Source organism: Falco cherrug, chromosome 1 (genome assembly GCF_023634085.1).
Source record: "Falco cherrug isolate bFalChe1 chromosome 1, bFalChe1.pri, whole genome shotgun sequence".
Taxonomy (NCBI): domain Eukaryota; kingdom Metazoa; phylum Chordata; class Aves; order Falconiformes; family Falconidae; genus Falco; species Falco cherrug.
Genome location: NC_073697.1, coordinates 26,038,416 through 26,065,804, shown reverse-complemented (window position 1 = coordinate 26,065,804; position 27,389 = coordinate 26,038,416). Strand labels below are relative to the sequence as shown.

Sequence of the window (27,389 nt, the reverse complement as noted above, 5' to 3'; positions counted from 1 at the left end):
CACAACTGTTGTAGTCTGAACTATTACCAAGTTTTACAAAGTTATTACACACAATCAACTGAATGTGTTCCCAAGGGAAAAAAAAAAACCGCACTAAAACAACTTTTAAGAGCCATTTTACATGCAGAATTAAGTATTGCTTATTTCACATCTGACTATACAAGTGTTGTAATCTGTACTACAGAGTTTCTGCCTATAAAATAATTTAAAATTAAAAGTACCTCATTCAGATAATTAGATAGGTGCTGCTACAATCAGAATGCGTGTAAGCTAGAAGTGTATGGAGTAGGTATAGGCACATTCCATCTCAAGGTGACAACACCCACAGAAGCCACCAACAGCATCCTTCAGCTAACAGAGCTGGAGCACACAGAGGCCTTGAGAATTTAAGTTACTACTGCAAAACTGGAAGATACTACTTTTGCTTGGGAACCATATTATTGGCCGGATCAGCTGTGATATCAAATACACTTTTTTTATAATTGCTTTAGAAGTTAATCATGCATCAACCCTAAACTCAGTATTAGTATACCGAACTAGCAGTGCAAAATCAGGACCACGAGGTCAAGAGAAAAGGTGGTCTGTAAGTCATTGTCATTGGAGAGGCATTTGGTGTACGTGTATTACAAATTAATACATTCTCCAGTTACAAATAATGGGCTTCTTACCATAAGTGTAATTTCTCTCTTGCAGATGTTGAGATCTGGCACATTATTAACACACATTCGTTTCAGCGCACAACGTATCCCACCATGGGTACGTACCAGAAACACAGTTGAGAAACCACCTGGAAAAAACAATTACAATCAAATTAAGATACTTGAGGTTTTGTTATTCCTCTAGTCACTATCACTACAATCTAAGAAATCAGTAAAAAAAGTCTGTGTCAGTCATTAAGGAGTAACAAACACTTAAGAAATTACAAAGACTTGCCACCTCAGTCTATTTCACATAGGTGAAGAATTCCTGACAAAAACAGAAGCATCTATCTCTTCTAATACAAAATCTAACAATTATCTGAAAAGTATTTTCACATTCAAATAAATTTATAAAGCCTAGTGTAAATTCTACGTATTCAGATATCAACCCTGAAGTACTTTCAGGGTCATCCAGAAACCTGAACCAAGTGAAGGCATTCTCCAGGTCGGTCTTCACGATTTCTAAATCCCCCAATATTCCATAAAGGTTAATATTAAATTCCCTAAACCTACATTTCAAAACATAAAAATTAAAATATTAAGAAGAGAGACAGTCTTGAGAGATACTGAAGAAGTCATGCAACTTTTTCGCATAACTTCAAGACAGGTTGAACCGCCCTGCAATCAAACAGTACAAGCAATCAACTCTGTAGTAGCATTTTTATTTAAACCTGTATTAAACACACAGTTAAGAATTAAACATTTCCCCGCAGCTAGTTCCATCAGGAGCATTGTTAGTCCAACAGCAGCATTAACTGCAAGCCATACACTCAAACCCACCCTCCAGCTTGCCAGTATGAGTTTCTTCCTTTCCTCTTTACTGGTAGAAAAGAATCACACAGACTGGAATTACACACAGAAGCAAAGTGAAACTGCCTACACAGAAAATACTTCCAAATGCTCAGGAAAACCACAGGGAAAAACACCACTTTCCTGTTTTATCTGTCTTCTGTTAAACTGAACTGCTGCTCAAGGCCCTCAAGCAGATTACATTACCATCACCTTAAGGTTCACATGCACAGCTTTCCCACAGTTTTAGTAAAGCTGCCTCATACAAGAGCTCATATAAATCCATACTTTCCTTAATTGACTGCTGTCTGATGGTAAGCCAACTATTACCATGGGAACTTTCAACTAGTACAAAAACTCTGGTATACAATCAGGACAGAAATAAGTAAATTAAAACGATTAACTACTCTGATAATCAGGCAGCCAACTGAAATACACACATTTCATATTTCCCAACATAATCTGCAAGCAGTGTTTATTAAGTACAATTCACCTCATTTGCTAAGTCTCATGTGCTTGAACAAACATGTACATAATCTATAACTGAAGAAGCTAAGTCTTATTAGAAAGTTTTCTTGAAGATTAAGTATCTATTATTTAACTTAACTGCTCATTTAGCCAAACAACACACTACACTGTTAAAAGAGAACTACTGCCAATTTCAATGAAATAACCTAAATTCTGCAGAATTATTATACTTAACCTGGTTTACACAGGGCCTTACCAAAACATTAGCAGGACACCTGCTCTTATATCGCTTGAGTTCCAACACCGAACTCCAGCTGGGGTTGAAATGATGCTATAGGGCTCCCCAAACACCAGCCTGGGGAATTATGGTAAGAGTTATGTGCAGACCTTCATTCATGCAAGATTTTTTGTACTAGCTTCTTAACAAAAAGAGACTTTTTAAAGCACCAATTCTTGACCAAAAGTAGAAAGCAATACTCAGATAAAGCACAAAAGTCTAACAATTAGAAGACAAAAACCACTTCTTGTCTTTTGTTAAAGAGACACTTTCATAGCCTTAAAATTCTCTGTAACTAGCAGGAGGACAAGAACAAAATGCCCTATTTCAAACTGCCCTGACAATCGTTTTCATGTAACCAGAACAGGCATGACTAGGATAAAACAATCAGTCCAAAGGAATGAAAAATCTAAATACTCAGACAACTGCTCTTCTTGCCATTAGGTGGCAATAGTAACCAATACTTGAACCCTGAAAGAGCCATAAAAGCAGACCGATTCCCCATTTTGCCAAGAAATAGGTATGTGACCTTGAACCGTTTTCCATTAGTAAATATCACCACTATAAAAATCCTTTCATCAAAGAGCCAACTGGCACAACTCTGAACAAAACCTGTATATTAATATTTACTGGGAAGTTAACAGTCACTGATGTTTCAGGGATCTTTATCCAGCAAAACCCTGAACCATTAAACTTTCAACTTTTTCAGCCATTTCTGATGTTAAACTTCTCACTGAAAGCACAGAAGCCAGCCATAATCAGTGCTGTAAACATTAATGAAAACTCTTATTAAACATGGCTATCCATCAGGGGAGGAGGCAAGTACACACATGGCCTTGTCCTATACAGAAATCAACCAGAAATAACACATAGTTACTTTGCCCAGAGGCTCAAGATTGCAAGCTGAACAGAACTACACTTCCACACGTCTGTCGGCACAGGAGCTGGCATTTCACAAATACTGTCAGAAGCTGAAAAAAATTTCTATTATCTCATATCAGTGAAGACAGAAAATACACTCAGTTTTCCATAACACAATCCATCTAAAAAAGTTTAAAACAAAACTCCTAAGCTACAGCACACAAATAGATGACAAGGAAGTTCCACATCATCTTATCCACACACTTCCATTCTTTACCTCCCACCATGACAATCCTGGTTGCCTTCTTAAATTTCTGATCTGGTCAAGTCACAACTCTCCCACAACATCCCACAAGTGCCTTCCCGTGGACAAGAAATGCCACAACATGCTGCAGGTGGGCCCAACTAATTATGCAGGCACTAACTGACTACCATATATTCTTTACCTACCAGGCAATGAGCAACAGCTTTGCCAACTTTGAGGCCTTTCTATCAAAACACAACGTAACTTTGGGTGGTCTTATTTATGAGAGCATCAAAACTTACAATACCTTTGTTTAAAATCAACAGAAAGGGTGCAGTGACCAAATGTAATAACCTAGTAAACCGTATTGTGTTCAGGCTCTCAAGAGGTTTGACTGTACAATGACATGACCCTCACCACCCTAGCCATTTCAGTATTTCAGTGTAGCAAGCCCTTTAGCTTACCTGTCAGTAAATAATTTTAGATACCATCTAAAAATTGCCGCTATTCAAGACAACAGTACATAAGGCCACGAGGCAAAGAGCATACGCCACAGTCTCATTTTTCCTCTTTTGTTCCACTCCTCAAGAATAGACTCAAATGTAAATTGAGGCCACAGGAAAAGTGACTAAAGAAACCATCAGGCCAGTAACACAGTCAGCACTCAAGACCTGAATATGGGACTGACTGCAGCTCTGAAGAGACTCGTAAGCAAAATATAAAAAAGTATCATTTTGCATGATGACAGCAGCACTGCATTTAGCCAGCCTGTATTGCCCCCCCCCCCCCCCATCAGCTTTACAAGAACATCCCACAGCCCTGCTGCTAAGTGTGAATCAATGAGGTGCCACACCTGTGGGCCTCACACCCCAGGCACATCTCTGACACTCAGGCCTTGCCACAGAGATTAACAGGATGCTATTTTTCCCCCTCAAAATACACACGCACTTTTCATTGTGTACTGTTAGAATCAAATTATCTCTATCCCCTTCCCCAGATCTGAGACTTTGTACTGGTTTTGGCTGGGATAGAGTTGAAAGTCTTCATAGTAGTTTGTACAGGGCTGTGTTTTGGACTTGTGCTGGAAATAGTGCTGATAGCACTGGTGTTGCCAAGCAGTGCTTACACGGTGTCAAGACCTTTTCCACCTCTCACACCACCCTGCCAGAGAGCAGGCTGTGGTACACAGGAAAGTGGTGCCCAAATGACCAAAGGGATATTCCAGACCAGATGACATTACGCTCAGCAGTAAAAGTTGGGGGAATAGGGAAGGGGGGCACACTCCAACTGATTGCATTTGTCTTCCCAAGTAACCGTTATGCATGACTGACCCCTGCTTTCCTGGAGATGGCTGAACACCTGCCTGCCAATGGGAAGTGGTGAATGAATTCCCTGGTTTCCTTGGCTTGCACACACAGCTTTTACTTTACCTGTTAAACCATCTTTATCTCAACACCCAAGTTTTCTCACTTTTCCCCTTATGATTCTCTCCCCCACCCCACAGCGGGGAGTGATCCAAGCAGCTGCACGGGGCTTAATTACTGTCCAGGGTAAAACCACAGAAGACTCATAGTAGCTCAGTGTCTTACAATCTCATTTCCCTCAAACTCATCCCTGACTTATCTAAGTTATACACAGGACAGTCACACTGCACAAGATACTTTTCCTTTAAATACTTGCCTAAAAGCCTTTCTACAGCATCTACAGTTATGTAAGTCTTAGCAATAAATATTCAGCAAAATCAAAACCCTGAAGCCTTGACAGGTAAACTCATTACAAAGCTCAGCAAGCTGAAAATCACACCTTTCTTACCTTGAAGAGTCACTTCTTTCATCTTAACCATCCCCTTTTGGGTTCTTATTAACAAGCTAACTAGCAGTATTTTGGTATTTTGTGGAAGTTTTTTTGGTTTATTTTTTTTAACAAAATCCTACATCAAACATTTTCTAGTCTGGTTTTTTTCCTATGCATATTTAAGGTCAACCTTGAAAAATTTCACCAGCCTCAACATTCTATTTATATTTTACCATGTTACATTCCAGAAACTCCAGCAGGAAACAGCTGTCAGGATTCCAAATATCCTATTTACTTACCCAGGTAAAACAAAATAAGGCTGAAGAATCTTCCAGTACCTTTACCGTCTTTCAGACAACTGACAACAGTTTTGTGAAAACAAACTAAAAGAATATCAACAAGATATTCTGATCCAAGTTACACATACTTTAGATATACAGACAGTAAGATTTTTTTAATATACCATTAAAACACATAGAAGCACCAAATGTTGTTCCTCCAAATGGTGAGCTACTTGACTATATACTCAAGTCTCAAACAAACAGAACAGAACTTCATGAGCAAAGGATTTTATCTGTACAGTGATATGCAGTAACCACTACCCACACCTGTCAACACTGAACCACAAACAGTAGCTACTACAGGTACTCTCACAGAACCAACAAGGTATAAAAACTTCCCTACAAACACATTAAAACCTGGCTGTTCCAGAGGGTGGCAGAGCTTTAACATCCATTTCCATTTAGACACAATACTCAGTTTTTAAGTTTCATTATAAAAAAGTATATTTTCCAATACAGTACTTACATCCAGTTCTCCTGTACATTTCAGAAACCTGAAATGAATGAATACATGTAAGCAGCAATAGATCCTAGTTGTTCTTATGTACCTACACAATCTGGACAGTTAGGTACTTCGTAACTTTCTCAACAACTAACTGAAATCTCAAGTTAAAAAAGGGACATTTTTTACAGGAAAACTAACCCTTAGAGCTGTGAGCTCTAGAAGAGGCTATAAGGTCAACATGACTGCCTCCATATACAGCACAGTTACAGAACTAGCTTGACAGTCATTATGTAAAGCTGTTCATAACAAAGCTGAATAACCTAAAGAATAGTTTTATTTCTAATTTGAAGCCAGTCCACAAGTTTGGCTCAGCTTTGCATGACTGGCCAGTGAGACAGCCTGGCATCCCTCTCCGCAAAGCTGGATAAACAGGTTCAAGCGCAAATTATTTGACAGTGACCCATCCACCAACACATACACTGCTGATCTTTGTTGTTTCCCCTTTACAAGATGGCTATACATCCACACACTAATTTTCTTTCAAATACCAGACCTGGCTTTTTCTGCATTTCAGATAATCTAAGGTACAACAATAATTTAGGTGTATTCACCTGCATTCTGAATAAACTTCTGCCTTTAAGTAAGGCTTTCACTATCTTATTCTGCATCACTTGATGCCTGGATCACTTTGTACATGTCTGTTACCTGTTAATTCTGTAAGTGAAAGTCATTCAGATGTCTCAGCTTCCAAAATCAGGCTGACCTGCAGAGCCAGAGACTCCCTCAGAAGTTAAAACACCTCTTGAAATTGCATAGCTGTCTGAACACTATATTTTAAACCATATTAAACCATTTTATGCACTACAAGTCCACTCAAAAGACAGAGTAAGACCAGTCCCTCTCAAAGTAGTAGCATGAATGCCCTGCAAATAGGGTCTAAGCAACATGAAGAAATAAAAACCTTCTTGCAAGTCCATACAAAAGGACAGCAGTAAGGCCACATTAAATGTTTCAAGTGCACGCTCCTTGCCAGGATGGGGAGAGGGTGTGTGGTACAGCCAAACACCAAAACTGACTCCATAGCTTTATGAGGTGCCAAGACACCGAAGAAGCCAGTGTCCAAAAGAATAGGACACTGAAGAAAACCAGGAAAGAAGCAGTCCTTCTCAAGAGAAGCATGACCTCATGAACAGCTCTTAACACCCACACACACTTCCGCACAGAGCAGTGCAAAAGGCCCTTTTTCAGTAAAGTGTTAAGCACCACATCAATGTGCTATTTTACAAGAAATCTTGAGTAAACTCCTTTCTGCCACAGTTGCAGATGAACTCATGTCAAAAACTGTTTCTTGCAGCTCAGTTTTGATCACATTCACATAGTATATAATGAACACAGTGCATTCCAGGAGCTCAGAGTACTTCTGTGATCCCGATACACTGCTACGGTGCTGCAGCCTCCTCCTCCATCCTGCTGCTCAATTCCTCTTCTTGTGGTGTACCAACAATGCCCTTAACTCCGTACGTTCACTGGCACCCTATTATGATAATTACAGGGCAGTTCTTCTAATTATCAGAAACTCCCCTCCTTCCTGCAAAGGAAGTTCTCTTTCCACAGAGGCACTGTCTTCTGCTAGGCAGTACAGACCTTGTATTGCAGACATTTTGGGAGCTATAGACTGAAAGCATGTGCAACAAACACTTTGGTTTTACATAGAGAACACTACTCGGTTCTTCAAGGTAACAAAGTTTTTATCTGTGACAGAAAAACCTTTAAAACCACACAAAACTCAAACATTTGAAAAATTTTAATCAGACTCCAAACGTCATGTGATTGTTGAGAAGCTACATATTAACAGAAACTTGTTAATGCAGTTTTTAAGCCTGACAAATTTTGCTCGAGCACTCATTTTTTGACCAAACCTCCACAGGGCAAGGAATCTACTGACCATGATTCTGCCTTTCCATTCCTGAAGCACCTCTGCATAAGAACATGATGGGACATCCCCCTATACAGAGGTATCCATTTCCCAGCAATGGGACAACAGTTCCTGCAACAGCTGGTATATATACCTCATGTTTTATGCTATGCTTCCAGAGTGTGGGTTGAAGGTCATCCAGTTTTCATCATCCCAGTGTGCTGTCACTGCCTTATTTGCTCATATAGTGCTGCCTCATCGCACTGGTCGCTTCAAGCCCCGAGCTCAGCAACAGCATTCCAGCTACCAGGAAGACATTGTATGTCAGCTGTCCCACCATCCCTGGCCGTCAGGCTGTCAACCAAAGCCATAACACCTCTGCGAGCTCACTGGCCCGAACGTGGTGCCAAGCAGCCCTCTGGCTGAACAACTGCAGTATTAGATGGTAATAACCATACATATACACATTCACATTTTTCTATATCGATATCTATGCTTTTGTGTGTGTACACATGCATGTGTATATTTTCATTAAAGCGTATTCCACAAGTCTCAGTTTATGAACACAAGGCTCTGAGACACAGCTCCATCCAGAAAAGCAGTTGACAGATGTTGCCTGCAAGTTCAAGAGCTTGGTATTCCAAAAACCAAAAGCAGAAATAGCTTCCTACTTCTAAAATAATCCATTTCTACACACATTTTGGAGTTCAATATTTCTCCACGTCATTTTAAGCATGCAGACAATGCATTCCAAGGGGCATGCCACTGATCCTTTTCCCACTGCCCACACAAATTCCCACTGTGTAACAATCTGAATATCAGGGCTAGTTTAGACAAGAAGCACTGCTTTCTTCCAGTGTCTGCTCCTGAGGCAGTGCCGTGAAAATAACAGCTATGAATCACATACCTCGACCTGCTAATTGGACTGTTAGCCCTGCCGATGAGCAGGAACCCTCCTCTTAACAACTGCAGTCCAACTTTGAAAAAAACAAACAAACAAAAACAACAAAAAGCACCTGAGACTACTTGCAGTATCCAAGACACTTCAAGTTACTAAAGTGCTCTGGGAAAGATAAATGAAGGCGTACTATAGATTTCTGTGAAAAGTTTTCTTGCTTGGTAACAGCTATGCTCCAGACATACCCAGGTGCCAAAGTGAAAAAACAAAACCCAAAATAACAAAACATCATCAATCTGGTGTTCTTGCTGGTAATGACAGAACCACTTACATTGCAAAGGAAAGTATACAAATGTCAAATGCACAAATTACTTCATTTTTTAGTAATTTAAAAATAATTACATCAACTGATGCAGTGTACAGTCATAAACGAAACACACAGACGCCAATGATGCAAACAGGTACTAGTATTTTTATCATGAAGCAGTAGGAGAGCTTTAACCCCAGCAGAGTTCACAATCTGAGAGACTTCAACATGTCAGCTATACTTCCTCTTAACAAGGAAGATCACAAAAGCTTGCAACAGTGCAAAAACTTTATGCAAATTTAAGCGCTACAGGAAATCACCCAAAAAACCACACAGGAAATCCCCTCACATCAAGGCAACAGCCAAGAAAGACAAGGGGGTGGAATACAGAGGAACATAAAAATATCAGTCCCAAATCGGTATCTTTTTCTTCTTTTAAATCCCAAGAAGCATTCCCATGGCACTGACCTCTGCAAATTTTCCTCACAGTGGTAAAGTTACTATTCATTGAAAAGCCTTAACAGGAATTCTTAGCCATCACCTCTGACAATGCCATCATTCCCTCCTGGCCTGCAAGGACCAGCAAGAAAGCCTGAACTAGTAAATGGATAGACATTTCAGCTGTTTGGGTAAAGTTCTCTAAATTTTGACAATCCTATCCTCTGTAAAGCCTCTGCTGTCCTCTGCATCAGGCAACACCCCTCCCTCTCAAGGAGAACATATGAAAGACAAACAGACTTAAGGCAAACCTGTGCGTGTTTGTGTGAAAGCCACAAACTAAGATACCGTTAATTAGCCTTTTAATAGGCAAACTTCCATAAAGTCCAGAAGATGTCATTTTTCTTTTGCTACAGTTGGCAGTGCAACTTCTTTGTGAGAACATCCCAGAGAGAAGCTTGGATCAAGCCCTGCCATACACAAAAACACTCTACAGACACCTATTCTGTCATTCCACTATAAAGCACATTTTAAAAACTTATAATTTTATGAGCCTATACAGACTTCAAAACATTCCTTTTCTGTACAGAGCAAACCCATTCCAGTCAGCTAGAGTACTACAAGCCCTGTGCTGGATTTTCAACTAAATCTACTACAGACAACTTCCAAATTTCAGTGCTAACATTGTAGTTCTAAATTTAAGCAAACTTTATGTGACAGCTGGCCAACTGAGATGCTCAAGCTTCAATCTAGCCAACAGCAAAAGAAACAAAGCTCAACATCCTGGATTGAAGACAATCATGCTACTCACCCTACCTGCTTCTCAGAGTATCCAGGTCACTTGCTATCCAAAGCTGACTATTTGAATCACAACATTGCTTCTGCACCATCTTCTGACTGTCTGCCTCAGATATTTTGCTTCTAGAGAAACAAGAAAACCACCACCACAATTTCCTAATGCAGATGCAAGCACATCTATTTGAACTATGTTCAAATAGTTTGCAAAGTTAATTCCTGCAATATTCTTTCAAGTTTAAGGTAAATTAAGGTAAATTAAGGTAAATGAGATTGAAAGCTGATTTATTTAATGCTTACTCTCAAAAAATAGGCCAAGCATTTCATATACTCTGTAAGAAATACATCTTATGAACCCAACATAAACCACTTCATTTCTTAGGGTAAAACTGATCCCTTCTTTACCCCATGCTTTTGTTAGAAGAAATATGAAAAACCTCTCTGTTTCAGTTTTGAATCAAGCTGCTCATCACCACTGTACTATTTGTATTTAATTCAACTAATACTTACCTTCTCTCAATAAGGGAGAGCACAGAACATGACTAGATTGCAACAGTTCAACTAATAAATTGTGAATATCAAAACATTAACCTTTCCATTAACCTCTTTTCACCTCCAGATTCTGAAATCATGTTGTAACAGAAATTAGTCAAGAGTATTAAACAGGTCCTCTATCTACACTGATAGAAAACAGAAGTAGAAAGTTATGGTAAAATTTGGCAACAAGTCACAATCCACTGGGCTTTATTCACAAAGTCAATTTCTAGGGCTGTGCTGTCCTGCAGACACTTGCTACTGGAGCCACTAAAAACCCAAGTTAAATGTAACACAGAGGGAAGGGTACTGTATTTTTTTTTTTTCTAGCGAAAGGCAGAGCTTTCTTCTCACAGAAACAGCACAAGTATTTGCGTTTGAAGAGACCAATCTGGTCTGCTCCCAGCACTGGTGGGGACCAGGAAACACTTCAGCACAACACAGAGTTGTCAGTTACCTTATGCAGTTTACTGTACAAAGTCAGTACAATTTGTTTACAGGCACATCAGTAATAAAAGCAAAACAGCATTCTAGTTCAATGCTCATGGAATCATCTTCCAGCCTGGGAACAACACTATTTTCCAATAATACAAGGATCTTCAAGTTACTTTTACTTTGGAGATGTACAATAATGCCATCAATCCATTTACTTTCTTCAAATTCCTTCTTCCTTGCACTTTTGCACATCCCAGCGTACTTAAACAAGCATGCTTTCTCTTTATAGAGCATGCAAGTTTCCTTTGAACAGGCATACAAAGTCCAGTCAAGTATTGCTGTTGAGTTTCATATCCAGAGCACATTACACCAATCATAACTGCAGCCCTAGCTTGGCATTTTTAGAATCTCCCTAGCTGGCATAATCCAGTTACAGAATTAAAAAAAAAAAAAAAGAGAGAGAGAAGTTTAAGAAATAAAATCCACATTTCCAAAGCCAAGAAATGCTCATCAAGAGTGACAGCTGTTCACAGGGGCAAGCAAGATTTTTCTCCAAGACACAGAGCTTCACATCACTAATGCTTCCCTTTCCAAGATTCAAGAACAAATAGAAACTCACCCTACCAACCAACCTGAACACTCGTTTTATTTTGGTCAAGGTCAAGACAGTTGAGTAAACTTTTATATAAGGGATTACGCTGTGTAATCTAGGCCAGAACAGTTAATTCTATTTCACTGTGCCATTAAACTTCTAGCATCTCAAACTTTAGAATGCTAGGCATCTCATATTAGTCAAGACATAACTAAGGTGATGCCTTCAGGCAGGATGTGCTTCTTGCTCAACTTTTCACAAGAAAGCTTCTCAACTTGTTGAAGACCTTGATAAGACACCTGTAACAAGCACCCACTAGCATGATTTAAAAAATAAAAACCAAAAAACACCACACACCACCAACAAAACAAACTAAAAAAAAAAATTGAAAACAAAACCCAGCAGCTGTATCTTCAACATGTGGAAAGGTTTTTCCCCATCCCTCCTGACTTTGTTCACTCAATTCAGCTGCATCTGTAGTTTACTCTGAACTGAAAACAGAACAAGTTTGAAAAGCAGGACGATGACATTATCTGTGAATACAGACTAAACAGAAAAATGAAGTTACTCATTCTACAGCATGGACATGAATTCAATTCATTTTATAGACTGATTTCAAATGTCATTTGCTAAGCATTTTTAATGCACACAACTGCTTTTTTTAAAAAAATAATTTGATTTTAACTCCAACGTAACAAACGTGTGTCCAAATAAATGCAGTTACAGAATGTTTAAATCTGTGAATATAGATATGTTATATACTTAATATGCAACCACCACAACTTTTTTGGAACTGAACTCCACTGTCATACCGAATGGCTACCAATGAATTAAAAAAAATCCAAAACCACACACACACCCTTTTCTTTAACTATGTCTTATTTGCTCTGTAGTTTGACTTTAATTTTCATTTAAATCACAATTAAAATAGTGATTTAAATATGGAAGCATAAGAGTGCAAAGCAGAGGAGGTCAGAGAATGGATCTATAACATCACACATGAATAACCAACGCACCAAATACCACAAAGCTACCATTGCACAGAACCAAGGCAAAGCACAAGGCGCTCCGCTTCAGCAAAACGCCTAGCTCTACAGCATCTTGGAGAAGTGCTGCCTTTCATTGCAACAGAAACAAAAGAGTAACCAAGCAGCGCAGAGATAAAGCAATTCACAATACTAGAAGCATTTCAGACTAAAGGTAGACATCACAGGAAGATTCGCTGGTTTACTATTAACCTTAAGGCAGGGGTCCCCAAACTTTTTAACCAGGGGGCCGGCGTGCGGATGAAGTGGCAGGCAGCCATCTGCGGCTGCTTGGTTTCCCCCCCCAACCCCCGGTGGGGGGGGTCTGTAAATACCGGGGGCTGGACCGAGGACCCTGGGGGGCCGTAGTTTGAGGACCCCTGTCCTAAGGCATCATACACATAATAAATTAGCAAGGCAAAACCCCTATCTCCTCACTGCTAGAAAGTCTATGTAGTCTCACGCACATCTTCATATCCAAGTGTAATCACTAGTGAATTCACTGACCATTTTTAATACATAAGCATGATGAAAACTGGATTAACTGGCTGGAATTATTTCTTAGAATTATCTGATATGAATATTTGAGGCTATCAGTATAAGGTTTTCATTACCTCATCTTCTTTAGCTGTCTGCAAATACACATTTAAACTCCAAAGTGTGTACCAAAGGAGCGGATATAGACCTGACATATGAAGAACAGGGGACCAATAAACTTTAAAAGCAAAATATTTGAGATTCAACCTGCTTACACCAATAAATAGAATTTTAAAATATTTTAGGTACTAATATTTCCTTGGTACCTGCATGGGAGCAGCAGTTCTTAAAACTATCTGATACATGTTGAACACACCCGAATACTTTGGTTTCCATACAAAATATCTCTTTATTAAGACTGCTATCTGAAATATTTTACATCATTCTTATGTGGAATTTGTTCAGCAGTAATAATTTCAAAACTTCACACCATGAAATTTGACAATTTAAGAGGAGACACTGAAAAACTTCTGAACAGTATGAGCAGCTTGATCATTTTAAATAAACAAGCTATGCTGCAATGGCAACAGGATTCTGAGTATTGGAGTCAAAATTACCAAAATCATTTAATACCTCTCATACATCTTACATGTTTCAAGGTAGAGTCAGTCAACAGTGGTAATTCTGAACGAGACATTCATTAAATGGACCAGTCAGGAAGCTTGTGTGTTTCTGGGTTAGCCTCAAAAAATGAAAGCATTAAGACCCATCTAAGACCACCTAAACCCAAAGATGTCATTCCACAAAAACTTCACCTCACAAAGGCAGCTATATAATTCAATGACAGCTTAACAGCACAGCAAGTCATCAGGAAGAAGTAACAGTCCGTTTGATAGAGGCAAACATTTCAAGAAAGCACAACACTGGGAAAGTAATACCGTTAATTCACATCAGGAATCAGAGGAATTTGAAGACATCTACATGACTAAACCAAATTAGATGCAGCACGCAGTGTTTTGTTTTGATGAGTTTCTTCTATATGGTTAGACTGCTTTTAGAACTACCATAAAAAAATAAGCTTCCTTTTCTAGCTTCAGAGCACCTAAGGAATCTCTGGATAGCTCATTCCGAGAGCAAATAATCCTCCTGCTGGTTTCACGAGTTCTCATTAAAAGCCAAGTGATACTACAGAAGTGATAACTTATCTAAATCGAACCAAGGTGAAGGTCTCAACTCTACACAGACCATGCTACTGAGCTCTGTGGAGAGACAACAGGGCTCCAAAGAATGCAATTACTTCATTTCTTATTTTTCAAAACGTTTTGTTTTCCTGCACATCATGTACGAAACAGAACCAATCCCAGGTTTAACACTGACACGACAAATCTCATTTGCGCTTCCTATTCTTGTCTCATAGAACACATGCTACATGCAAGTCAGGTCCTTATACAAGTGTGTCAGAGTAATTCAGTGCCTTATATTCTTTAATGATCGATCTGCTCTGTATGCAGGACATCAAGTTCAAAGCCAAAGTACTAAGAGGAATCACCTACTACTGTGTCTATACTGCTGCAATCCAGAAGAGCACTGGCTCTGTCAGAGTTCTTCAACAGCACAGACCAAGCCTATGCACATTTAGCAGCTGCATAAAGATTAGCTCCAAGTTTAATTCCTCCATGGTTTGTCTCTCCAAACAAACACCACTTTCATACGGTTTCATGAAAGTAATTCACTAATTATCCAAAACAACAACAAAAAATTAGCAACAGTTTCTCTAAGTAAAAGCACATACCATTTTTCAACCTACAAAAATCAGAAAGGACGTAAAAACGTCATATTAATCACTGACTTTTACAACTTTCTTATTTCATAAGTGGCAAAAAGCTGCAATAACAACTCATTAGAACTGCTATTGAAAGAAAAGATGCAGATAGTAATCACAGTCCAAATAAATTTAAAAAATGAGAAGTAGAATGACTTTGCACAACAGAACACGAATCAAACCAAGAATTGGAACTGTTCCTATATATTAGTATGTAACTCTCATAAAAGACTTGTGTGTTAAAAGTTCCGAGACACCACAGGAACAAATTCATCCATTAAAATAATATGCAAGTTTGGAAGCCCAACATACACATTATTCTGAATACAATCTCCTGAAGTCCTTGAATATCAGAATTCCTTTAATATTTTTGTACACAGCAATCAAGGCATAGCTATTACAGAAGCAATGCGGAAGGAACCATCACGGAGCCGGGATGTTCCAAACTCTACCTGCATCTCTTGTATAGACTTGTTTCATGACTTGGAGCTAATCCCTTCATCTTCCATGCATCTTCTGTTGTTTCTCCCTTTTGCGTAATAATGACTGTCCCTATGGGGATGTGATGTTCCTCAGATCAATACCAGCTTTGACACCTCTTGAAGACAAGACAAAAAAATGCTAAGAGGTGTTCATGCTCACATGAGCCCACACAATCATTTCTTCAGTATTTTTACCATTTGCATCAGAAGTAGCAAGGCAGACATAATGAGAATCAAGGCTAAGACACACTTTTACAGGGAAAACACTGCAAGTTAGCAGCCCCACAACAGACAATGTTTAACACCTGTGTTAACACACCTGTGTTCATGTCACTCAGGAACAAAGCAGCATCCCTTTTGCTACTCAAACCAATGGAAATATTCCCCATTCAATTAAAACAGACCCCTAGGACCAAGTAGTTTTTATTTCCAGTTGTTAATCTGTACCTTTCCATGCATTTTCCTCCACCCTGCTTCTGTTCAGAAACCCAGTTTCACAACTGACTTCACCCATACCCAAGACATCCCACTGCTACTAGTAAAAAGTAACTTAGACAAGCATGAGCAAGGAATGCATGAATCAGGAGAGGAAGGAAAAGTTTCCTACCTTCTTAACCAGTAGACTAACACCCAAGAAACTAAAATCCATTCCCAAGACAACCAAGAAAGCTGTAGAAGAGGAACCCATTTTCCTTCCTTGTCAGCAGCCAGATAATGATTAAGAGAAAAAACAAGAGCCTAGCCCTTCAAGAGATGAGGGCTTTCATGTTCACCACCAAACCTCCTCAGCTGGAGAGGAAAACATAGGATAAGCCACCTCTACTGCAGCAGAACAACACACTAGAGATGAAGTGACCTACATCAGTGTGCTACTGTTCAGCATCACTGGGACCTTCTAACTACCCTCAGACTTCCAGCTTAAGGCATTAGTAATAGGCAAATGCTCCCAACATTTCAGGAAGCTGCTGTTCATCCAGTATACTCACAGCTTCAAAACTAAACCTATAAAAACACAGGAGGAAAAACTCCCATTTCAAAACAGACGCCTGCAAATCTAGTATTTCTTAGGAAAAGGACAGTATCTCAAGCAATCAAGTTACAATTAGTTGACCGGCCATGTCCAAGTTCCTGCTTAGTCCCAAATGCAGAATAAAATTTATTTACTAGAACCACCTGTTAGCTGACACTCTTGAATTCCACATTTTGGCAGGCACGGAGCATTCATAGTGTCAGTTAACACAGCTCTGCTCACAAACAGCAACTTCTTCAACTGTGGCAACCTACTTATCTAGACCATTACAGAGGCAAAAAATAACCACAACAAGTGAAATATGGCCCAAGGTTAAGAAATCAAACAATTTTGAGAATGAAGGCTTAAAAAGAACATTTAAACCAGAACAATGCCAGAGACAAGCAACACAACTTGACCACCTCGAACAGTTTTCCTCCAAACCAGAGGTGAAATCTATTTAGCAAGAAGACATTCATCAAACAGCACATGTGCACACATTTACAGCTTAAACATCTACAGCTAGGAAGATGTCTAAGTTCACACAGTTAATTAACATGGGTATATATTAAAGCATGCTCATTCTTCCCAGATGCGAAAGGAAAGTAAGCCTGTAATTACCATGATCCATAGAGACCAAATCCCATCTCTGGCATTAGCTTCAGTTCTCTATGCAAAGAGGAACTGTACAAATACTTCCATATGGGTATCATACTAGTTAATGACTTGACAGCCCTGATATTACACTCACAAAAGCCCAGAGAAATAAACACCCTCTTCTCAGAATCACTGGTTTCTAGTTAACAACTGTCTGAAAATGCATTCTACTTTTACTAGCTAACAAAGTTTTTTATTTTCTACGTTGACATGCAAAGTACCAAGATCTAATTTTAAAAAAGGAAAAAAATAAACTTTCAGTTGAACCAACAAAACACACACACCCAAAATAAGATCCTGCACAGCTTCTTTTAAAGTCAGGCCAAGTCTTTCACACACAAAGCTAACATATCCTCTATTATCACATACTGCCTTACCCTCTGAGCATGTCCAGGAGTTTCATAGTAAATCTATATGCACACATAACCCTCTTTTATGACTACAGTAACATTAGTATACTTCAGCAGAACACATTCGCAGGGGGGAAGAAAACAACTAGATGGCACAAATATTTGTTACATCTGTCTTCCGTCAAAATTTGGCAAAGGAAAGAGGGTTTGAGCTTGTGCATCGTATTAACAAGATATACTGCTACAAATCAAGTTGCTTCTCCTGTACAGCCATCTGATTCTTGGCCACTATCCCAAAAACTTAGCTCAGAATTACTAGATTCCAAAGTACTTGCTCAGTATTTAACTACTTCTGGGCACACAAAAATTAAATTGATAATCATTCTGTTCGTTTTCAAGAATGTTATGTGCAGTTTACAGAAGTGCAACATCATATGTTCATAGACACTGCAATGCAGAAAGGGGGGGGACACAAAGCCTAATAACTTGGCATACAAAGAGCATTAGACCACAGGTCCATAAGAGCCAAACTTGCTCTTAGCTGTCCAACACATACCTTTGTCAGCCTACAGATGCTTCCTAACCTCCCAATTTCTCCATCTCTGTACAAGAGGCACACAACAGCTCTGGAAAGTACAGCGAGAATGACCAGTCTCCCAAAGTTACCACCAAAGTTAGTCAAGACAACTAGTGTCCTGACTAACAAAACTGAAGTCAAAGCATTCATTTTGTGCACTACATTACACAAAAAAATGGTATTTTTACCTGCATGTTGATGTAAAACTAGGATCACATGCAAATACCCAAACTGCTTCCTGGTTAGTTTTCCTTTTCATTACAGAGAGCACAGCTACACCTTGTAATAGCCAAAACAATGCTCATGTTTCAAGTTGTCTGCTGCCTTCATTCTGCTTGAAAAGCCCAAAGGTAACTCCCAAGCACTACAGCATAGGCTCCCTATCTTTCATCACCCAGAGATCAAAACTTGGTTCAGCATGTCACCATCTGCCATTCTGAAGCTACACATGAAGCTCTTGCATAGTCCCAATAGGCATGGCTGCCTCGCTTCACGTGTACTAGCGTATTATACTTTTAGCCAAAATGAAAATCAGGAAGTTTTAAGTACTCACGCTGCCTTTTTCTCCCTTTATCTTTTGAACTCGAACAAACCATTTCTGCAACTTAAAGCAAAACTGTTTGAGACAGAATAGGCTTGACCTTTACAATTACATGTGAACATCGATTCAGTAATGTGCTCTGAAAAAAACTGAAATGACCAATCCCGACTCAAATTCCTCAAGTTATCTTTCCAGACAACCTTCCAGCTCATAATCTACCTGAACAACTGAACTAGATTCCAGCTGAAAATAAAACAGTAGCTACTGCAAAGAATGGCAAGTCACATGCTACGTAACCGCTAAACTAACAAAGAAAGCCAATAATGGACATGTCAGCTTGCCACATACGAGGAGGTTGCCCTATCACATAGTCATGACAGAAGTGGTCCTGCACCAAGTACATTTCTAACACCTATCACAAAAATAAGCACTTCTGCTGTACAATCTGAATCTCAGAGTCAAAAATTCAGTCCACACCCCTTTACTAAAGTTAACTCATCCACTACAACGATGCTTCTCTTCTGTTTGCCTCTTCAGAACAGCACAACAAATGAGCTATATGTTCACATGAGAAAAAGCAGTGCAGGCTGTACAGCAGCACATTTAAGAATTTACAGCAGCTACCGCAGTTGCAAATCCCCAACACAACTTAGTCTAAAGACCTAAAAATCAGGGCATGAAAAGTTAATTGAAATGGGGCTTAACAAAGCATCCTAGAAAGGCAAGAATCTTATGCACATCAGAAAGTTATCTGAATTACTTGTTGAACTGCTAAGACACATAAGGTAGAAAAAAAAATACCTACAACAAAACTTTCAAGACCATCCTAATTTTAGGACTGATTTTGAAGAACTTACTAAGCCTCTTTCCTGGAGAATAAGCACTTCAACCTTTAGCATAGTTGTGATGTTGATCAAATTTTAAGACTCCCCTTCTTAGACAATTACTTGAAGAAAAAACACTGGGAAAAACACCTGCACTAAAAATTCAGCAGTATGACAATCTACAAATGTACAGCATACCATCTCACAAAACAGGACTTGCATTCTTCTCCGTTAAGGTGCTAGTTTTCTTAGGCCTCAACTGGAACAGTATGAAAATAAAGGACCAATGGAATAATAAACGTCATCAAGTACTTTCAAAGACTGCACACTCAATTTAAGCAGGACAGCAGAGCTTGCAAAAAGCTCATTCCTCCATTAGTTTGCCAGTAATGACTCCAAGAGGTTGCAGTGTGAGACAAATTACAAAGGAGAGTGAATTTCCCATTTTATAAAGGGAAGATTCAAGATTTTCACTTGTCCTCCCTATTGAGATGTCCCTCTTCACAGAAAGCTATGCTTTAACCATCATACTAAATACATGAAGCAAATGTTCTGTTATACAAACACTTTAACTCATTAACTTCAAAGCAATCACCACCTGATTGGCTTTTTCCCCTACCTCCTATTCCTAGATACAAGGTCACTCAGAAAAAACAACAGCTTCCTAAGATACAGCACCAGAAGACTCAACACCATACAGCTCCCAGCTCATCATTTTATCAGCCAGAATGATTTTAAAAACACACAGTATAAGCAGTATCACACAACTTCTTTCCACATGTACTAGGGCAAAGGAAATGGAGAAAGTTACAGCACAACAGCAGTCATGTGTCGTGTTCAACCCCTCCTTCCCAAAGTTTCAAGACATAAAAAAAGCTGAAGAACAGACTATTGCCTTTTCTAAACACAGCAACACTACCTACCGCTACTTCACAGCTAGTTAGGGTACTTCTAGGAGCAAGGTGCACAGGGTGCTATCCAGTTTCTTCTGTGTATAGTCTCTGGCATCTCACCTCCACTTTTGTAAGCCATGCACTTGCTGGTGGGAGGGTTAAAATGGAATAGACTTCACTGAAGTAATGACAAGAGTTTTGCTCCCTCCAAATACAGTCAGCCTAGTCCTTTCCAAAAAAAGGGGGGAAATACTTTCAGGGGCAAGATCATCACCCTCTTGTGCTATACCCACAGCACGCTAGGACATTCCTCATCTGTAACTAAGGTTAACATCTGTATCCTAGGCAAATGGCAATTATTGGCTAATCCTGTGAAAACTACTTCAGTAACGCTCGCTCACAGCCAGATTAGCATTCCCAGTATGTAGCAACAAAGAAACCCCTAAAACGACAAAAAAAAACCCCTCATGCTTGATTCTAGGACACTTACTTCAAGGTTCTTTGCTTAAGGTGACTCCTAGCCCCGTAGCACTGGCCCAGCATCTACTTTTACAGCTGCCTGCTAGCCACATAATGCTTTTATCACAAAATAGGAGTACACCATCAGAAAATGCGAGCTCCAACTCTTACTTTTTCTGCAATGTATAATCCCCAAACGGTCAAAGCTTTACTTTCAATCATCTCCCTTCTTTTAGTAGAGGACCAAGTCCCACCTTTTTTTTTTTTTTTTTTTTTTTTGAGGCACTTCTAGCTTAATAAACAAGATGAGATATGGACTTCTGTCTTTTTGGTGGAATACTTCCAATGGGACAAATGTTTAGTGCCTCTATAAGCTGTTCCCTTAAAGGAAGGGGGTGGGGGGGCTGTCAACATGGGGACAAACAACAGGCAACTACTGCCTGACACTGAGGTTACCTATTTCTCTGTTGGACTAAAGATAGTCCAATTAAGAAATAAGGAAGCATCCAGACACAGTACTCATTGTCCTAGACAACAGGAGAACAACTACCCTGAAGAACCCTTTAAACACCAGACCAAGACATGCAGGACACCAGATGAAAATTTATCAGTGGTACCACTGTGGGGAAAAGACTACAGAGTACTACTATTTTATTTTTTTTAATAAGATGCAACAGCATGTGCCCCATGATTCCATTAATCAATTCTGAACAGGAAACAATGAAAGCAGTATTATGGTCATCTTTCCATACCCACAAATTAGCTTCCAAACCAAGCCAAGAGTTCAAGAATGAAGCTTTGTACATTTCATGTACAGTCTCCTTTTTTCTTTTTTTTGTGGTGTTCTGTTTTTTTTGGAGGGGAAGTTGCTAACTCTTACTTTCCTTTTCACTCTTCCCAATGTTAACTGTTTTGCATTGACATTTGAGATCAATTTAAAGTGATGTTTCATACTTTGTCACATTCAGTTTGTTGCAATGTCTTAACTAGAAAGTCTTTTTCCAATATTGGAGTCACCATAACCAGAGTTCCCCGTGCACCATCTGTAACTTTGAAAAAGAGAATTCTCTGTATTTGTCATATTTAATTCTCCAAACTTCAGCTGCATTGCACACGTTCTCATTCAGCAAGAGGATACAGAAGACGAGGCCTTCATTTCTTCCACACACTTCTACTATCCCCTCGAAACAGCTAAGAATTCATTTTCTACAACAAATCTTAACCAAAATTGATTGCTCCCCCCACCTCCGAGTAGTAAAGCTTAAAAAAAAGTACCTCCATCCACAACATACTGACCATTAGGGTATGAAGGCTAAGTAGTCACCAGAAGAGAAGTGTGTTTAAAACAGAAGAAACCATCTAACAGCCTATAGCTAAAGCACTTCAACCTTTAAACCTGCTTCACTACAAAAGGATGCAGTTGCTTTAGATAGCATTATACATATTTATGCAAAAGAACTAGATTATAATGCTACATACTTTTGCCTTTAAAATACCACAATAAAACAATATCATCAAAGACTACAGAAAAGCAATCTGAGGGCAACATCTGCATCAACACAGGAAATCTACTGAAGATTCATTACTGCAGTCTAACAAGGTAGTTACAGCTTTGAGCCTCTTGGCACCACTATTGCCACTCACTCTTGTTACCAGCAGCCCAAGTCCTTCGCAAAACCAAGAGCTAGCTAGCTTCCCAAGACAACTTCGATGCAAAATTTGGAAGGTGGGGGGAATGTGTTTAAACAGTTTGAATTTGACAGACAATGCTATTAATTCTAACAGCTAGTAAAAAAGCACATCCTCATCACACCACTAACAGAACATTATGTATGAAATGGGCTTGTTATGTTCAATATATTAACTTATTAACTATGATTCGTGACACAACCTAAAACTGTACTATGAGCCTCTTAAAAGTAAATGGTATTTCATCAGCACTGAATAACGGGAATTACCTGAAAAGCTGAAGACCTTCAGTTTTACTGAGGGTAACTGAGAAAACGAACAAAGAGAAAAATGCCTTATGTAAAGGGAGTAAAAAAAATAAGTGATTGTTCCCTCCTGCCCCCCAGCAAGGAGATTTGTTAAGTATTAATAATAGATTGCAATATGACTAACAGAACATGAATAACATACAATTACTTACTATTTATTTTTACTAAGTCACAGGAAAACCTGACTGTCAAGAAGTAATTCCTACAAAAAAAGCAACTTTTTCATTCATGACCTGTTGTGGTCAGTCTGGAGCGCTGAGTGCTACACCAACACTCAGTCACCATGACCTTCTCGCCAGTGACCACGGACACACATCTGCTCCCCGCACGCACACTGTTAACCCAGCCGCTTCCCAACAGTCAGAGGACTTCTAAGAGTATCATTTCCCCGGCCCCCTCACTTCCCTAATACCTCAACCAGGCAGTTATGCCATCTGTTACTTTCTTCTCCTCTAAGCCTTTTGGGGTCCTCCCTACTGAACAGCTCCAACGTTGGCTTTGAAGACTTCTCCCAAGATGCAGTAGATTTACACCGCCCCAACTCTTTTATCAGTTCTAATCTTAGGCATCCATACTTAAGAGACCACATAAAAGCTGTAGAAAACTTTATTTCAGTCTCAAAACTAAGGAAGCCAACTTGCACAACACCCAACTGTTAAAACTGTACTCCCCCTGTCCCCAAGCCTTTAAGGGCTATGAATTTGTTTCTGCAGGCTACAGAAAGAAGAAAAGATAGCTATCTATAACAATCTATAGGGACTCTTTCATTATGAGAAAACTTTTAGTAATATGCTAAATTGCGCCAAGTGCCATAAAATTTTTCTCCTTTGCATTACATATGTGGTGGTTGTGTTACATCACCAATTTGTTCAAGAGCTTATTTCCTTTTTTAAAAAAAAAACAAAACAAAACAAAGTTTCTATCCTGCAACCAGTGCTGCAGAGAAACAACCTTCCGTCAGACCACAATCACCCTAAAGGAACTCTAAGCAAGGACCACCCATATTTTAAGCAACTGGGTATGCAGTTGGCTAAACCCTGATCTCACTTTCGTAAGCCAAAGATTAAATACTACATTCTAAATATTAAGTAACAATTCCACTAGTCTACTAGAACTTTTTTCCAGATAACAATGAAAACTTAAGTACCACCTATAGATTTCTATTGTAAATAGTAATAGTACCTGCACGTACATGTTAAAACCAATCTTAAATCTTCATCTAGAAATGCACATAAGAAGTGACAGTTTACAAGTACATTTATGCATGAACTAGTCTAAGCAATACACAGATGTATGAGCGACAAAGATAAATTACTTTGCCCACAACATCCAAAGCACTGCGAGATTCAGTAACCACACAGTATAGGGGACTAGCCCCGCGCTCAGTGACCTAGGAGGTGGATTATACTTTATACATTACAACACTGGCTGCCACCAACTAGGAAATCAACACCACTCCGTTTCCCCCATGTGCAGAGTAAAACTCAAATATGGCTGTTTTGATGATGGCCCATGCCAGCGTGTATTAAAGTCGTACAACTAAGAAAGTCTCACACACTCTATGACTGTCTGAGCTCACACAACCCTGCTTTAAGATCCACTGGAGGCCCAACAACATGAAAGTCCAAGTTAGAGACAAGAATTAGAAGTCAAGCACCCTGCAACAAGGGGGGGAAGGGATTCCCTACAGCACAAATCGCTTGCACTGCAGCTCCACTCGTGACCCCACCAGAAATATACTACATTCCAGCCAAGAAGATCATGTTTTTTATTTGGGGGGATTTGTTTGGGGTTTGGTTGTGGTTTTTTTTCAGATTAGCTGACAAAAGCCTGCTGCAGTTAAGCCTCCCTATTCGAAGGTGCCGGTAACCGGCCACGCCGCCTGCAAGCCCGACGGGTCTGCCGCCGAAAACCCCCGGCCCCACCGGCAGCTTGCTGCTCCCGGGCATCTCATACCGGTTTACTCGCGACAACATGACAGGAAACTCTAAGCCACCTAACGAGCCCCAGGCACCAGCCGAAACAAACAAAAAAACAAACAAAAAATCCAACAAAAGCCACAAACAAAAAAAACCCCAGCGAAACCCCCTTAACCGGCTTACAGCGGGTCAGCAGCTATCCAGGGACGGGGATAAGGACCAGCGGCGGGAGCCCGGCCCGGCCAGGAGCCGGCAGCGCGGCCCCGCCTCGCCCCGCGGCCGCGCTCGGCCGCTGCCGCTCCCGCCCCGTACACGGGCGCCTTGCCCGGCCCGCCGCGAACCCCTGCCCCGTTACCTTCCGCCAGCAGCTCCTCGGGGGTGACCTGGTAGCGCCCGACGGCCAGCACCTTGCCCAAGGCGACGCCGCTGCCGCCACCGCCCCCGCCGCCACAGCCGCCGCCCGCCGTCCCGCCGCCGCCGCTCCCCTCGGACTTGGGCATCCGAGAAAACTTCTTCATGGCGAGCGGGGCCGCGCCGGGCCCGCAGGACGGGCGCCGGCCGCAGGCGGCTGCCCGGCCCCGCACGGGACAGGGCGGCCGAGGAGGAAGCCGCCGGGCGGGCGAGGGGCGGCGGAGGCGCCGCGCCTGAGGCGAAAGGCGGCCGTTGCCCAGCGGCTACCGGAGCGGGGAGGGGGCTGCCCCGGTTCACATGCCGGCCGCGGCCCCCGCCCCGCTTCTCCTCACCCGTTCGCCCGCCACCGCCGGCTGCCCGCGCCCGCAGCGACGCCCGCTCCGGCGGGAGGAGGAGGAGGAGGAGGAGGAGGAGGAGGAGGAGGAGAAGGAGGAGGAGGGGGAGGAGGGGAGGGGGGAGGGGGGGGGGAAGGAGGAGGAGGAGGAAGGGGGCGGGCACAGCCCGGGCACAGCCCCGCGGCGGCCGGGACGGGGGAGGCGGCCGGGAGGGGCGGGGAGGGGGGGGGGTGCCGCGCTGCCGGGAGGAGCCGCCTCGCCAGTGTGCGGCGCGACGGCGCATGCGCGGCCCCCGCTCTCTCGCGCGCGCACAGGCGCGCGCTGCTCCCCCCCGCCCCGCCCGCGGCGGCCGGAAGTGAGGTTGTCAGCACAGGGCGAGCACGTGGAGCGAGAGCTGGGGGCGGGGGTGCGCGCGCGGCGGCCGGTAGGGGTTGCAGCGGCCTCGCGCCCCGTACTCCGCCCTCCGTGAGGCGCCGCGGGGCGAGCGGGCCCGCCGGGGGCTCAGCCCGGGCCCCGGCCGCCGGCGCGGCGCTCACGGCGCGGCACTGCCCCAGCCACGTGCGCGAGATGCCGAGGGGAAGGGGTCTTCGGCTCTGCATGCGCTGTGGAGACCGGCGGTGGCCTGTAGACCCTGTGAGGGGGTCTGTAGGGTGCCTCCAGGAGCGGAAATAACTGTAAAAAGCATTGATGACATCTGTGAATTCCCAGCAGTGGGTCTGCGTGCATGCACTAGGCAGAGCTCTGGGGGTAACTGACTGGAAATAAGTGGCAAAAGGCTGGATCTGTACAGGAAAACATTTGCTGTAAATATCCCACTGCAAAATATCCGTGGACATTTTCCCCATAGGCATGGACAAAGTAACCCGAGGGATTTTCCAGCATGAGGTTCATTTCACCTGTGAGATTTTCAGGAAAATCAAAACTGTTTTTGAGAAATGGTTTCTGGACCTCCAGAAGCCCCGTGTTCGGTGGTCCCTGCTTCAGTTTGTCATCTTGACTGGAAAGGCCCAGAGCCACAGCAGCCAGGGAGCCACTGCCTCTAAGGTACACTGTTAGCATCGTGCTGCTAGGTAGCAAAGGGGAATGTTCACAGTTCCCTCCAAACAACTTTGGGAAACACCCTTCACTTTCAAATCACTTACCCCAAATTTCCAATTCAAATTCATGTTCAGACTGAAGTCAAGTTTCAAACTGTCCAAAATACCAATGGCATCCAGGTTTTGTACTTAAAACAGTGTTTCTGGTCATTCAAAAATCGTGAGAGATCGGAGTCATTGAAAAGGTAAATTCATCCCAAGCCTGTTCTCCTGTGTGCCCCCCATGCAAATACGAATGAGGTCCAATATTATTATTTTTTTTACCCTCACCGAATGAAATCACACAGTAAAGCCAAAACTGATGTTGGATCTCCTGTCAATCTCTCATATGAATGAATGAAGCTGCATTTTTGGCATCTCTAGTGGGGAATTTCACAACACAGCCTTTCATGCCAAGCACCTAGGTTTTGGATGGGTATCAATTGCAGACATCAGCTCAGCAAAACCTCTGGAGAAGTCAGAAAGTTAAATCTTTGGGATAACAGTTCAATGATCAAATTACTTTTGGCTTAATCATATTGCCTTACTTTTAGTAACAGAATGACAATATTTCTCTATTGAAGTGACAACTTGTCATACACTGAAAGCACTGACACAGCTATTGCGTTAGTAGTCCCCTTTCTGTAGTCATTGCCATCCTTTCAGTAAAGGGAGATCAGTTTTTCAGCAGCATAGAGAGACTA

General features: G+C 41.4%; 1 protein-coding gene across 5 annotated transcripts in view; it reads right to left on the bottom strand.

Moving 5' to 3' along the window:
- Positions 1-25,695, bottom strand: part of BMP2K (BMP2 inducible kinase) — a 65,912-nt gene extending 40,217 nt beyond the window's left edge. For 2 of the 5 annotated variants that reach the window (XM_055699191.1, XM_055699194.1), the window contains exons 1-2: positions 25,219-25,695; positions 669-787 (exon numbers count right to left, since the gene is read on the bottom strand). In XM_055699191.1, the coding sequence (XP_055555166.1) occupies positions 669-787; positions 25,219-25,381 (282 nt within the window). In that variant the 5' untranslated portion in view covers positions 25,382-25,695. Of the gene's footprint in view, positions 1-668; positions 788-25,046; positions 25,144-25,218 lie in introns of those variants that run through there. The other 3 variants (XM_055699201.1, XM_055699195.1, XM_027799780.2) reach the window with 3 other exon arrangements.
- Between the last annotated feature and the right edge of the window lie 1,694 nt (positions 25,696-27,389).